The sequence below is a fragment of the Capsella rubella genome, unplaced genomic scaffold (genome assembly GCF_000375325.1).
Source record: "Capsella rubella cultivar Monte Gargano unplaced genomic scaffold, Caprub1_0 scaffold_3, whole genome shotgun sequence".
NCBI lineage: Eukaryota > Viridiplantae > Streptophyta > Magnoliopsida > Brassicales > Brassicaceae > Capsella > Capsella rubella.
In genome coordinates, this window is record NW_006238921.1 from 9,607,353 (window position 1) to 9,619,469 (window position 12,117).

A 12,117-nucleotide genomic window follows, 5' to 3' on the forward strand; every position below is an offset into this window, starting at 1 on the left:
GGCCACAGAGACATTGAGACAAATCTATTTCCAAGGGTCTTTTTGTCATTTTGTTGTTTTGATTTCTACACTTACTATAAACAGGAAGTTCCAATGATTGTTATCCACGGCACTAGTTGATTTTCTCATACAAGCTAACGAATGGCTTATAACGTTTATTTCTCTGTGCTGTTTCTTCTTCTTCTTCTTATCTCCTTCTACAGTGAGTGTACTTGTTCTGCATCTATCGTCAAGTTTCTTCCTGGTTTTGATGGCCCTCTTCCTTTTGAGCTTGAGACAGGGTTAGTGTTTATGAGATTCATCTAAAGTGTGTGTATGAATATGACATGATTCTTTTTGTGAATGTGAAAAAAAAGGTATATTGGTGTTGGTGAGGAAGAGGAAGTGCAACTGTTTTACTATTTCATCAAGTCTGAGAGGAATCCTGAAGAAGACCCTCTTCTTCTATGGTTAAGTGGAGGACCTGGCTGCTCTTCTATCTCTGGTCTTCTTTATGAGAATGGTTATATATCTCTCTTCACCATTCATTATTTTTGTTCTTATTTTGTTTTACTTTATCCGTGTATGTTGGTCTCCTTTTAGCTTGATCCTTGCGTTCTCAAAAGTCACATGTTTGAATCAGGGCCTATGACTGTGAAACATGAGGTTTACAATGGAACTCTTCCTTCCTTGGTTTCTGCTACATATTCATGGACAAAGGTATGTAGCATATAGTTTTTTTATTAGAATATGAGCTTCCAACTCAAAACTAATTAGCAATGAGCCAATCAGTAGAGAGGCTCATATATCTTGTACACTACAAGAAAACATATCAATTTCCGACGACGATATTGGTCAGAAATATTCGGACGAATTTTCGACAAAATCAAACTCGTCGTAAAATCTTTGGTCGGAAACTAACATTCGTCGAAAATTACTAACAAAATATTACCGTTAACTTTTTTTGGAACTTTCCTAAAAATTTCCGACAAAAATTCTTAGTGGCCGAAAAGACGTCGGAAATTTAAATTTCCAAACATTTTTTATCATTAAATTATATTAATTTAGGAAAAATATTTATGACGAATATTTTTTTATTAAAAATAAAAATAAATCAAGAGTATTAAAATTAGATTTATAAATTAAAACTAAAATGAATTAAAACATTAAACTTAAAACTAATACTAAAACAACTAGGATTTACCCCGTGGTACACCACGGGTCCATAATTTAATATATATCTTTGGTTGTTCATTTTCGTAGTTGGTTTATATAATTTAGTTTTTTATATGTTTATTTCATTTAATTTAATACAATTTTATAAATTTGTATTATAAGTAGATTCATAGATATATGTGGTAAACTCGCGGTACATCGCGACACGATTTTGTTGTAAAGAAAAAATTATATTTTAACTTAACCGGTAAAAAATTTTAAATATAGACAACCCGCAGAAAATATAATAATATTTATGTAAACTAAAACCCGTTCAATCATATTTATGTACAATATTATTATATTTTAAATATTTGTAGAGTTAAAATATTAATAATAATTTTAATTTTTGTAGAGTTTAAATATTTTTCATTACTTTAATATTCTATAAAACTTAAATAAAATATCATATTTTCAGCTTTTTAAAGTTTTAATATTTATCACATTTTAAACTTGTTAAAAAATTAAAAATTTATAATATTCTGAAACTTTTTAAAGATTTTATTTTCCTTAAATAAAGAACCGGATTAAGCTAATAAAAATTTTAATTTGGATACTTGAGAAATCAAAGTTCATGCTCATTTTTAGTTGTAAACATATTAGTCTTATTTATAAAGGGTTGGAACTATTATCTAAAATTTTATATCTTATGTAGACGTTGTACATATATTTTTTCCTTCATTGATTTAGTCAACTACGTCCGTTTTCAAAAATTTAAATTGCAAAATGTGTGGGAAAAAAATTGTATTTTTATTATAAATATATTTTATGTAATAATATAAATTTAAAACAAATAAGATTATATAAATATATTGGAGAGAGATTCGGTTTATTAAAGAGGGATTTTAGGAAATTTTTTGATGTAATAAATATTTGGTTTCCAATTTTGGGATTTGCTTGTGATTTAATTATCAAATTTACTTTTATGTTTTGTTATTTATTCAAATGGCAAGAGTTTGATTATGCAAATATTACAAAATAAAAGGTTATAAGCCAAAATAGATTTTAGTACAAAATGTACTTCAAAAATGTTAAGATAGATTGATTACTAACAACTTAAAAATGAATTAATGTATACATATAAGAAAATTATGAATTAAAAAATATAAGGGAAGAGGTAAACTTTTGAAAATGGAGAATGATTCTCAAACTAGAGAGAAGAAGATGAAATGAGAAATTGAGTTTGTTATATTTTGAATTGTGAAATGGATGAATACTCTTTGGTATATATAGCAAACAATTCCGAAAAATATATCGATTGGAAATTTGTAGGACACTACAAACGCGGTAAACTCAATTGTTTTGAACTTGCAAACGTGGGAACATAAAAAAAAATCATAATTTCCGATAAATTTCCGACCATCACTAAAAGTTCCAATGAATTTCCGGTGACCGTAGAAACTTCCAACAAATTTCGGAGGACGATATAAACTTACGACAATATTCCAACGATCATAGAAATTTCCGACAATCAAATAAACTTCCAACTAATTTCCAAAGACCATAGAAATATCCAATGTCGACGACCATACAAATGTCTGACAAATTTCCGATGATACTTATTTATACAAATGTCCGACGAATTTCCAACAAATTTAGTTTTAGTTTTCTTTTTTCTAAGTAAAATAATAAAAATTACCAATTTCCGACCATCTTTTTTGTCGGAATTGATGGTCGGAAATCTGTATGTTTTCTTGTAGTACTACATACTAGTCAAGATCACGTCCAGCTTCTGATGTGAGATATTGTTATTCCTAATAGCATTATACTCATATTAAGATCTTAACCCCTGTTTTTAACTTGTGTATATCATTTTCTCTCAGATTTCGAGTATAATATATTTGGATCAGCCTGTTGGAACCGGCTTCTCCTACTCAAGAACTCAACTTGTTAATAAAGCCAGTGACACAGGAGAAGTGAAGAGGATCCATGAGTTTCTTCACAAGGTGAAAATACTAACTCCGTTGTTTATGACACATCTCTTCTTAATTATCTGTGCATAGACACATATACAAAGTTTTGTTTTGGTTATTGTGTGTAGTGGCTAGGCAAGCATCAAGAGTTTCTCTCAAACCCTTTCTATGCTGGTGGAGATTCTTATTCCGGTCTGATCATCCCGGCTCTCGTTCAAGAAATCTCAAAAGGTATGATCATATTTTTGCATATCATGACCAATCTCCAAGCCCTTTTCTTAGAGAGTACTACAAACACAATGATGCAGGAAATTATATATGTTGCAAACCTCCAATAAATCTTAAGGTTCGTCCTTGGTATAATATACTCGTTGCTTCTTATGTATATCTTATGGAACCACTAAAATTTGATAAGAGTTTGTACTTGGTACATTGACAAAAACAGGGCTATGTTCTTGGAAACCCAGTAACAGAATATGAAATCGAGCAAAACCATCGCATTCCATATGCGCACGGTATGGCATTGATCTCAGATGAACTCTATGAGGTATATGAAACATCATGACATGCTTTTGTCTCTTGTCCCATAACAAGAAGTAGTTTCAAAGATCTTCTTTTCTTGTAATGCAGTCAATGAAGAGAATCTGCAAAGGAGAATATATAAATGTTGATCCACGTAACGCAGAATGCTTGAAACTCGTGGAAGAATATCAAAAGGTACACACACATACACACGTACACATGGTCATATATAAATTTCAGTTCATGTAGTTTTGTTCTGTCTACTTAGTAAAACTCATTTTGGTTATTTATAGTGTATTGGTAGAATAAACCTACCACTTATAATAACGCCACTCTGTGAAAAGACATCTCCTGATTGCTATGTAAGTAATCCATTTTTGCATTCTTTTAAACCATTTATTAGAGTCCAAAGTCCCATATTGGTTGGGATAAAGATCTTTGGGCAATATATATAGGATGTGACAATCCAATTCTCCCTTGAGCTAGCTTTTGGGATTAGTTAGGCCACATTACTAATAGTATTTTACAAGGTTGCGTATGCAGGAGTATCGATATTTCTTAACAGCCTACTGGGCCAATGATGAGAGGGTGCAGAAATCACTTTTTGTCAAGAAGGTATAATAATAAATGTAAAAAGGTCAATTTCATATTATTGGTAACAAAGTGTTCAACTCGTTAGGAGTGATTTGGCAGGGGAGTATAGGGGAATGGGTACGTTGTTATCTGGACATACCTTACACTCGTGACATCAAAAGCAGTGTGCCGTACCATATGAATAACAGCATTGATGGCTACCCTTCTCTCATCTATAGGTCAGGTTTTAACCTCTACCTTGTGAAGGAATGCTATTAGGATTCTAAAGAGTTACTTTGTAAACTTTGTGAACAGTGGTGACCATGACATGGTAGTTCCTTTCCTTGGAACGCAAGCTTGGATTAGGTCTCTTAATTATTCTCTCATTGATGACTGGAGACCTTGGATGATAGGCGATCAAATCGCGGGGTATATATTACCCGGCCTTTCTCGTTTCTTTCGATAGGATCTCTTGTGAACTCATTCTATCTCACTAGACTCGCTCTCTTTGTGGCAGATACACGAGGACTTATGCCAATAAGATGACATTAGCTACAATCAAAGCAAGTCTTGTTCCTCTCTTTTTAGTGTTTTAATTTTTACATAATGTTTTGACATTATGTTTCTTACTTGATTTTGTGGGTTTTGATTACTAGGGAGGAGGACACACAGCAGAGTATAAACCAGAGGAGAGTTATATCATGTTCCAAAGGTGGATCAGTGGTCAGCCTTTGTAACATGATGTAACCAGAGTTGCTATTCAGAAAGCAACTTAATACTAATTCTATTTAAAGTTTTTTTTTTCCCTTTGTTGGAAAACTATTTGTGGCACAAAATGTTCAGCAGTTGGTTGACGTTTTTGTTGTCATTTTTTCATGGCCTTTACAACTTCTATTTCATGTTTCTATAAAGCCACATTTCTCCAAAGTATATGTTCTCATAGCTGTTTTTTTTGTTGTTGATTGGTTGAGCTATTGGTTGATGCTATAATTAATCACAAATGTGTATATTCGTTGGTGTATTTGCTTCTTTAGATCAATGAGCTATTGAACTATTTGAGGCATGTCCAACAAAGAGATGAGCTCCTTTGAAACTTATGACTCTGATTTAGGGTAATGCTTGAGCTCCCAACCACTTAAGATCTCTCTCATATATATGGTCTCTGAGCACACACAACACAATTGGAAAAATTAGTCTTAAGTATTATTTATTAAGCGTCACTAATCTTCAGTAGAATATCAAGGTCTATAATCCTCGCATTTATCAAAATTTTGCTAAGATACTAAAGTAAATAAATCTTCTAATCGACCGGCTAAAGATTGAATTAGAAGGCTTAATGAAACAAAATTCAGAAGTTACTTCTCCAAAATTAGGATTAAAGCCGTTTAAAGTGGTGAGCTCACGGTATTCTTTAGTAAAATACCAAATAATAGTTCGACTTATGACCACACTACTAGCTAGCTCCATTACCTTACTAGAATTGCGTCAAACTAGGAACATAATTAAACAAAAATGGTCTAAATTCGTCTCCAAAAACCACTTTATTGTCCTCTCCAACGATGTATACCATGGCTTCGCTAGTGTGTACGTGTATTGAGTAAAACACAAATTGTGCCTTTTCCTCATCGACCAAGAATTTTTAAGCCAAAATTAAGTTCAATCTTCAAATCCACCGCTAAGACCTTGATCTACAACAATATTTTTTTTTAGTTATTTTAAAATCAATGATTGAATAACATATAATGATTGAATAACATATGATTTTTTGTTTGGATTTCTAAAAATCCACTAAATTCCATGAACCCTTAGAATATTAGCTAATTTCCTCAATACATATGATAGATGTTTTTCTTGAAGTTCATTATTTCAACTTTTCAAGTAATCTCGTTTTGATGATATTCAAGTAAAAAAGTAAATAATAATAATAACGTTGGTTTGATTGATGATCAAGTAAAAGAACAAATAGAAAACGGAAACCCTGTTTCTAAAACAGAGGCTTAGCAGCAACCCTAGAAACAAAGTATCCCATTTGTCATATGTCATTTAGCAGGAAGAGCAAGAAGAAGATAGACGTACGAGCTCTTCGATCTTAATCCTCAAGGAGGAAATAGAAAGATGGGATTTCATGTTCTTAAACCATCCATAGCCTTGCGCGGCTCTCTCTTCGGCTTCTTATCCAAATCTCACAATCCATTTCTCCCCGGTAATTTCTACAAACACTTGGAGGGCATTGTTAGTTTTTTTACTTCTCTTTCTGCAAAAAACTGGATTTTGGAATCTCGTGAGGGGTCGAATCAATTCGTTGGGAAAAACCCACAATTTGTTTTTGCCTAATTGTCAAAATGCTAGTGGAAAGATACAATTTTTTCGATGAATCAGTGTTCAATTTTGGGTTTTTTTCGTTTTCGTTTTCTTACTTAGCTTCTTCAGTAATTGTTATGTTTTGTGATCTTTTGATTGTGTTATTGTGTTCAGGGAGATGGGTTAAACCCGGTGAATGCAGCAGTACAGTGAGATGTTTCGCTTCAGCTACTCGTGGGAAAAAGTTAGGGTCTTTCTTTAACATTGATGATATCTAGAAGATTCACCATCTTTCTCTGCTTCACTTTAATGGACTCTTCTTGTTCTGTAACAGCAAAAAACAAAGACTTGATGAGGCATGTGTTGAAAGGTTTAACGAATACAGTCGCACACTAATACAATCATGGATTATACAAGGTGATTCCTTGTATTTGTAATACTTAAAGCACACAGAGGTTTATGTTATTCATGTTGAGAAGGAACAAGAAGAAGTTCTTGGTGTAATGTAGCTTAGTCTTAAGTGTCTGTGATATGATGTGTAGGCAAAGTTCTTGTGGATGGGAGAAGAGTTAATAAAGCTGGAATGCCTGTGTCTAATACTGCAGCTATAAAAATCACAGCTGAGGTTCCAAAATATGTATGTAGGTGATTATTCTTCCCATGTTACTATCTTTCTACAGCTTCTTCATCTCTTAAAGACTCTGTTGTTGTCGACTGTCCACCTGTGTTTCTTTAACTTTGCAGAGGCGGACTCAAGCTGGAAGCTGCAATCGAGAAGCTAGATGTTGATGTTTCTGAGAAAGTAGTTCTTGATTCTGGACTTTCTACAGGAGGGTTTACGGATTGTTTGCTTCGTTATGGTGCAGCTCATGTTTATGGTGTAGATGTTGGTTACGGTCAGGTTAGTGCCTATTGTTTTCTACAGATTGTTTGATATATTCCTGCAATCATAGCCTAATTACTAATTAGTCACTTAACTATTCGTTGTATTGTAATAGGTAGCGGATAAAATTCGCAATGATAAGAGAGTGACTGTTATAGAAAGGACAAACCTGAGATATCTCCCTTCACTTCCGCAAAAAGTCGATGTAGTGACCCTAGACCTCTCGTTCATTTCCATTCTTAAGGTATGATTGCTTCGGTTCAGTTTATTTTGAGGAACTATGACTGTTGTGTTATAAAATCTGTAATGTTTGAGACTTGAAACTTATAAAAAGGTGATGCCAGCCATTATGAATGTGATGAAAGAAGATGCCACTTTAGTTACACTTGTCAAACCCCAATTTGAAGCTCGAAGACAACAGGTAACCAATTTTATTGATTTGAATATGCTAGATTTCGGATACACTGAACTTTGAGAAGTGAGAAGTGCAGACTATATGTTTATATCATTGTATAATTTAGACCATCTCCAGTGATTTCACTATTGTTTCTTCAAATTCTTGTCTCTTGTTAAGGTCGGGAAGGGTGGCATAGTGAGAGATCCTGAAGTACATCAGGAGGTATGTATGGTTCTCCCTGTCCTATGTGTAACAATTGAATCTTCTCTGGTTAATATGCTACCATTGATTCTCTTTATTTGTTGCTATCCTGGGTTCCTTTGTTTCTAATTGGGTAGCATTAAGCCTTGACCTTATATAGCAAATCAGATAAGTGGCAATTACAATCTTTGATTTGTTGTTTATGGGTGAAGGTTCTTGAGAAGATAATAAATGGTGTCGAGCGCTATGGATTTACCAACAAAGGGTTTATTGAATCTCCCATAAAGGGCGCCGAAGGAAACATAGAGTTCTTGGTTTGCTTCAACAGAGGAACAGTGAAACGCGAAGGCGAAGACTTATAGACTTATATTCATTGCTGGAACGTTAAAACCTTGAGTGAAATGCTATTGTTTCTTCTTTCACGCATTTCATTCACAAGCCTCATTCTAACTCATTAATAAGTACACTTTTCTTTTATTTTGGTGATATCATAAATCTCAAAGATAAATTACCAAAGGAGTCTGCAGGCAAATATTTTCAACAATCTCAGGAAGAGCATTACACAAACTTTATCCTTCTATGGTTATAACAAGTCATATAATGCTCAGAACAACAACTAGTCTCATTTTATTGGGATGGCTTGAGAAATCATTCTGTAGACAAGGTTAGCTTTTGCAAAACATAGAGTGGTCTTGAGATTTACACAAGTATTTCAATATATAACAAGTCTTCCACCCTAGAGAAGCTTTCTCACTATAACTCTTCCATGATTTGGCAGTATCATGTCTTGCCACTGCAGAATTTAGGCAAAAGTAAAAGAAGAGTTCTTTTATAATAATAGCATGAGGTCTAGTATGTTTTGAACTAACAGAGAATGATAATCTGCATACCATAGGCTATATGCTCTTGAACTAGTTTTCAGTTCCAACAACCGATGCTTCATTGTTGTTTGAAGAATTCACATTTTTTGCAGTATACATATGCACAGGTGGAGGCAAAAGCTCTTCTTGAATGGCCTGAGACATAGGTAATAACGTAAGCAAGAAAAAGACCAAACCTTCAAGACTCTATGACAGAACCTAGTCCCAAAACAATGTAGTCCATCTAGCAAAAACATAGGGAGAGATGTAACATACCAACCAACCATTCTTCCCTCTGGCACCTCCCCTGATATAATAAGCCTCTTTGAAGCCATTCTCAATCAGCAATTCAGCCACTTTCGAAGAGTTACCATCAAAACTGCCTTCCACATCATATGTAACAACATGTGAGAGAAGAGAACTCTAAAAAACAACACAAAGCAATGTCCAATTTTGTTAAAAAGTCTAAAGCTTTTGTGTATTCCTTACTTGTCAAGAACACAAACAACAGTATCCTCAGGAACAGAGAAGCATCCTTTAACTCTCTTCAAGAACTCTTCCTCATCACTCTCACTAAACGGAACCTGAACTGAACTCTTACCAAGAAACTTAAGATTCGGCGACGCCAATAAAGCCAAAGTCTTTTCATCTCTAATATCCAAAAGCTGCGAATCAGGCTCGTTCTTGAGCTTACGAAACGCGTTCATGGCAGAGATTGGTTTATACTTCCTCAAGTAAAAAATCACAGCAGGGTAAACCACAAGGTACATGAAAGTACACCCAGCTACGAAAAATGGATACTTGTTGAAGAAATTGTCAATTGTGACCAAGATTGACTCCAAATCGATTTTTCCGGTTGGTGGGTCTGAGATTGAGTCGAAGGACGACTCAGATGCGAGAACAGGGGATGTGAGGATGAGTTGGGGAATGGTGAGAGAGAGATGGGTTTTGGTTAGGAGTTGTTTTGGTGAAATGTGAATTGGTTTTGGGGTTTGAGATGTTGAAGAAGATGGTTTGGTTAGGTTTAGGTTTCGCGGAGGAGAGGATGCGGAGATTATCGGAAGAGACGTCATCAGTGATATGACGACGAGAGACGACGATGAGTGGAAGCGCCGAAAGATAAGAGAAAAAGAAAAGAAAAAAACTTATTTAATATCTGGTAGAAAAATATATACTACCAAATAATACACAAACTAATGTATAATTAATAAAAAGTACACATATTATTTTGATTTTCCGATTTCTCATCTAATTATTTTTGTTTATGATTAATAAATATTATTTTTGTTTTTTCTTTAAATCTTTAATCATAACAAACAAAATTAACAGCGGAAAAATAAAAATTAAAGATAAAGTTAAGATATCTAAAAAGAATTAAATTGTATTAATATGGCTATGAGAATAATGAAATTTTTTACATGAGATTGTAGTTTTAACAATGCTTAAGATTGCGTTAATTTCGTTAAAAATTGTGATTATAATCGGTTTGAAACTGAAAGACTTGTTCCATTGATGCGAATAAGACTTCGGTCTCAATAATAATGTTCTATATATAATTTAATATTAAGATTTATAATACATACAAACACACATATATATATAATGTTTTAATGCTACAACTAGAATAACATTTTAAATTAAATTTGAATATACATTTGAACCTGTGCCAGGGTATATATATATATATATATATATATCCTTGCTTAGTTGAACTTTATATACATTAATTCCTCACCTAAAATTTTGAATGAATGACTTTTTCTTTTAAAACATTGTTAAGTGGACAAAGAAAACTAATGTATCAAAAAAAAATATGTTTCATATAACATCTGGTAGAAGTGGTAAGTGATGATTAAGATTTTTACACAAATATATTATAGAATAACTCTTTGTAATCAAAAATAAATAATTTCACTGTTTTATTTTCTAAACTACTTTGAAAAATTAGGAAGCCGTACGTAGGCGTCTCGTAAAAAAGCCCACAACCCCAAGTAAAGGCTAAATCTACGTTGAATCCCTCAATAAAAACATACTTGTTTGTTTTAGGTCTAATTATTTAACACTAGCTCTCATCATCTCTCGTATCCCTTGTTTCCCAAGTATTCAACCCTAATTTCGAGCACAATGTATCTCCCAGAGGAGTTGGTAGTGGAGATACTCGATAAGGCTTCAGCAGCTTCTCTAGCACGATTAAGATGTGTATCGAAAAGATGGAAAGCTCTGATCAAAGACGTGAGACTAGCTGAGAAGCGTTCTCATGCTACAATGATCATGTTGATTGATTTTAAGGTATATCTAACGAGCGTCAATCTCCACCAAATTGACAACAACATGGTAAAGGTAATAGATCAATTTAGCCTGAAGGATCCTCGTTCCAAGTCTTCAAAAGAAGTCAAAATACTTGACATCTTACACTGCGACGGCTTATTGCTATGCACCACCAAAGACCTTAGACTTGTTGTTTGGAACCCGTATTCACGTGAAACCAAGTGGATTCAACCAAGAATCTCTTACAAGAGATTAGATAACTTTGCTCTCGGTAAAACCTCATGCAACAAGTACAAAATCTTGAGGATGGAACAATTTGGTGAACTTGTCAGCCCATACTTACTTGAGTCCGAAATCTATGACTTTACCTCTAATTCGTGGAGGGATTTAAGTGAGACTAGAGACTGGCACATACCACCGTGGATGCGCCGTATCATGTATGTGAATGGAAATACTTATTGGCTTGCTTGTAGTAATAAAGACAATGTGGTTTTCTTACAAAGTTTTGATTTTTCAACAGAAAGATTCAGAAGTGTGTCTCTTCCGGGTGATCATCATTCTTATACTATTTTCAGCTTATCAGTGACTAGAGAAGAGCAAAAACTTTGTTTGCTTACTCAGCAAAAGTTTCAAAATAGGTCACCCTATATAAATATATGGATTGCAACTAAGATTGAGAGTCACGGAGCCGCGTCATGGATCAAGTTCCTATCAATTGCTTTAGCCAGTATACACCAGCCCTTTTGCGTTTGTACTACGATGAGTTTCTTGGTCGACCCGGGTAACAAAGTTTTAGTGTGCCGTGGTAAAAATGGAGTCTCTAACAACTTCTTAAACATTTTGGGAGAAAATAAATCCATACAAGTGGATCATCACGATGCTAAATCTCTATGCAAGCTTCTTGTCAATTATGTTCCAAGTTTTGGTTCAAATCCAACAAGGGGTTCTTTGAAGAAAAGGTTAAAAAGTACCGTAGCAAGTAGTGATTATACTATAATGTAGTGG

At 33.8% G+C, this 12,117-nt stretch overlaps 4 protein-coding genes and 1 non-coding gene across 7 annotated transcripts; 3 read left to right on the top strand and 2 right to left on the bottom strand.

The window, feature by feature from the left end:
- Window positions 1–141: 141 nt before the first annotated feature.
- On the top strand, window positions 142–5,209 carry LOC17892948 (serine carboxypeptidase-like 7). Of its 3 annotated transcripts, none has more exons than XM_023785644.1 (14): window positions 142–281; window positions 357–502; window positions 623–699; window positions 3,018–3,140; window positions 3,236–3,338; window positions 3,416–3,453; window positions 3,553–3,654; window positions 3,738–3,824; window positions 3,923–3,991; window positions 4,173–4,244; window positions 4,323–4,441; window positions 4,518–4,631; window positions 4,720–4,774; window positions 4,866–5,209. In XM_023785644.1, exons 1-14 carry the CDS (start codon window positions 142–144, stop codon window positions 4,947–4,949), a joined length of 1,329 nt encoding a protein of 442 aa, XP_023641412.1. In that variant the 3' UTR covers window positions 4,950–5,209. The 3 variants fall into 3 exon arrangements, with proteins under 3 accessions (XP_023641412.1, XP_006297701.1, XP_023641411.1); XM_006297639.2 differs by having other exon boundaries at window positions 4,720–4,765; window positions 4,859–5,209; XM_023785643.1 differs by lacking the exons at window positions 4,518–4,631; window positions 4,720–4,774; window positions 4,866–5,209 and having other exon boundaries at window positions 4,160–4,244; window positions 4,323–4,402.
- A 337-nt stretch (window positions 5,210–5,546) lies between these two features.
- LOC111831750 lies at window positions 5,547–5,663 on the bottom strand. Its single transcript, XR_002834886.1, has one exon. It is a non-coding gene; the product is annotated as a U5 spliceosomal RNA (small nuclear RNA).
- A 574-nt stretch (window positions 5,664–6,237) lies between these two features.
- Window positions 6,238–8,461, top strand: LOC17891550 (hemolysin A). The gene is made up of 9 exons (XM_006299736.2): window positions 6,238–6,405; window positions 6,678–6,747; window positions 6,838–6,920; window positions 7,046–7,148; window positions 7,248–7,404; window positions 7,502–7,630; window positions 7,721–7,807; window positions 7,961–8,005; window positions 8,197–8,461. The coding sequence occupies exons 1-9, from the start codon at window positions 6,318–6,320 to the stop codon at window positions 8,344–8,346; spliced, it is 912 nt and encodes a 303-aa protein (XP_006299798.1). The 5' UTR covers window positions 6,238–6,317; the 3' UTR covers window positions 8,347–8,461.
- Window positions 8,462–8,582: 121 nt separating this feature from the next.
- LOC17892830 (rhodanese-like domain-containing protein 4A, chloroplastic) lies at window positions 8,583–9,972 on the bottom strand. Its single transcript, XM_006299466.2, has 4 exons — window positions 9,334–9,972; window positions 9,121–9,223; window positions 8,875–9,000; window positions 8,583–8,777 (listed from the first exon to the last, which is right to left on the bottom strand). Exons 1-3 carry the CDS (start codon window positions 9,915–9,917, stop codon window positions 8,896–8,898), a joined length of 792 nt encoding a protein of 263 aa, XP_006299528.1. The 5' UTR covers window positions 9,918–9,972; the 3' UTR covers window positions 8,583–8,777; window positions 8,875–8,895.
- A 996-nt stretch (window positions 9,973–10,968) lies between these two features.
- LOC17891266 (putative F-box protein At4g10190) lies at window positions 10,969–12,114 on the top strand. Its single transcript, XM_006300065.2, has one exon. It carries the CDS (start codon window positions 10,969–10,971, stop codon window positions 12,112–12,114), a length of 1,146 nt encoding a protein of 381 aa, XP_006300127.2.
- The last annotated feature ends 3 nt before the right edge of the window (window positions 12,115–12,117 follow it).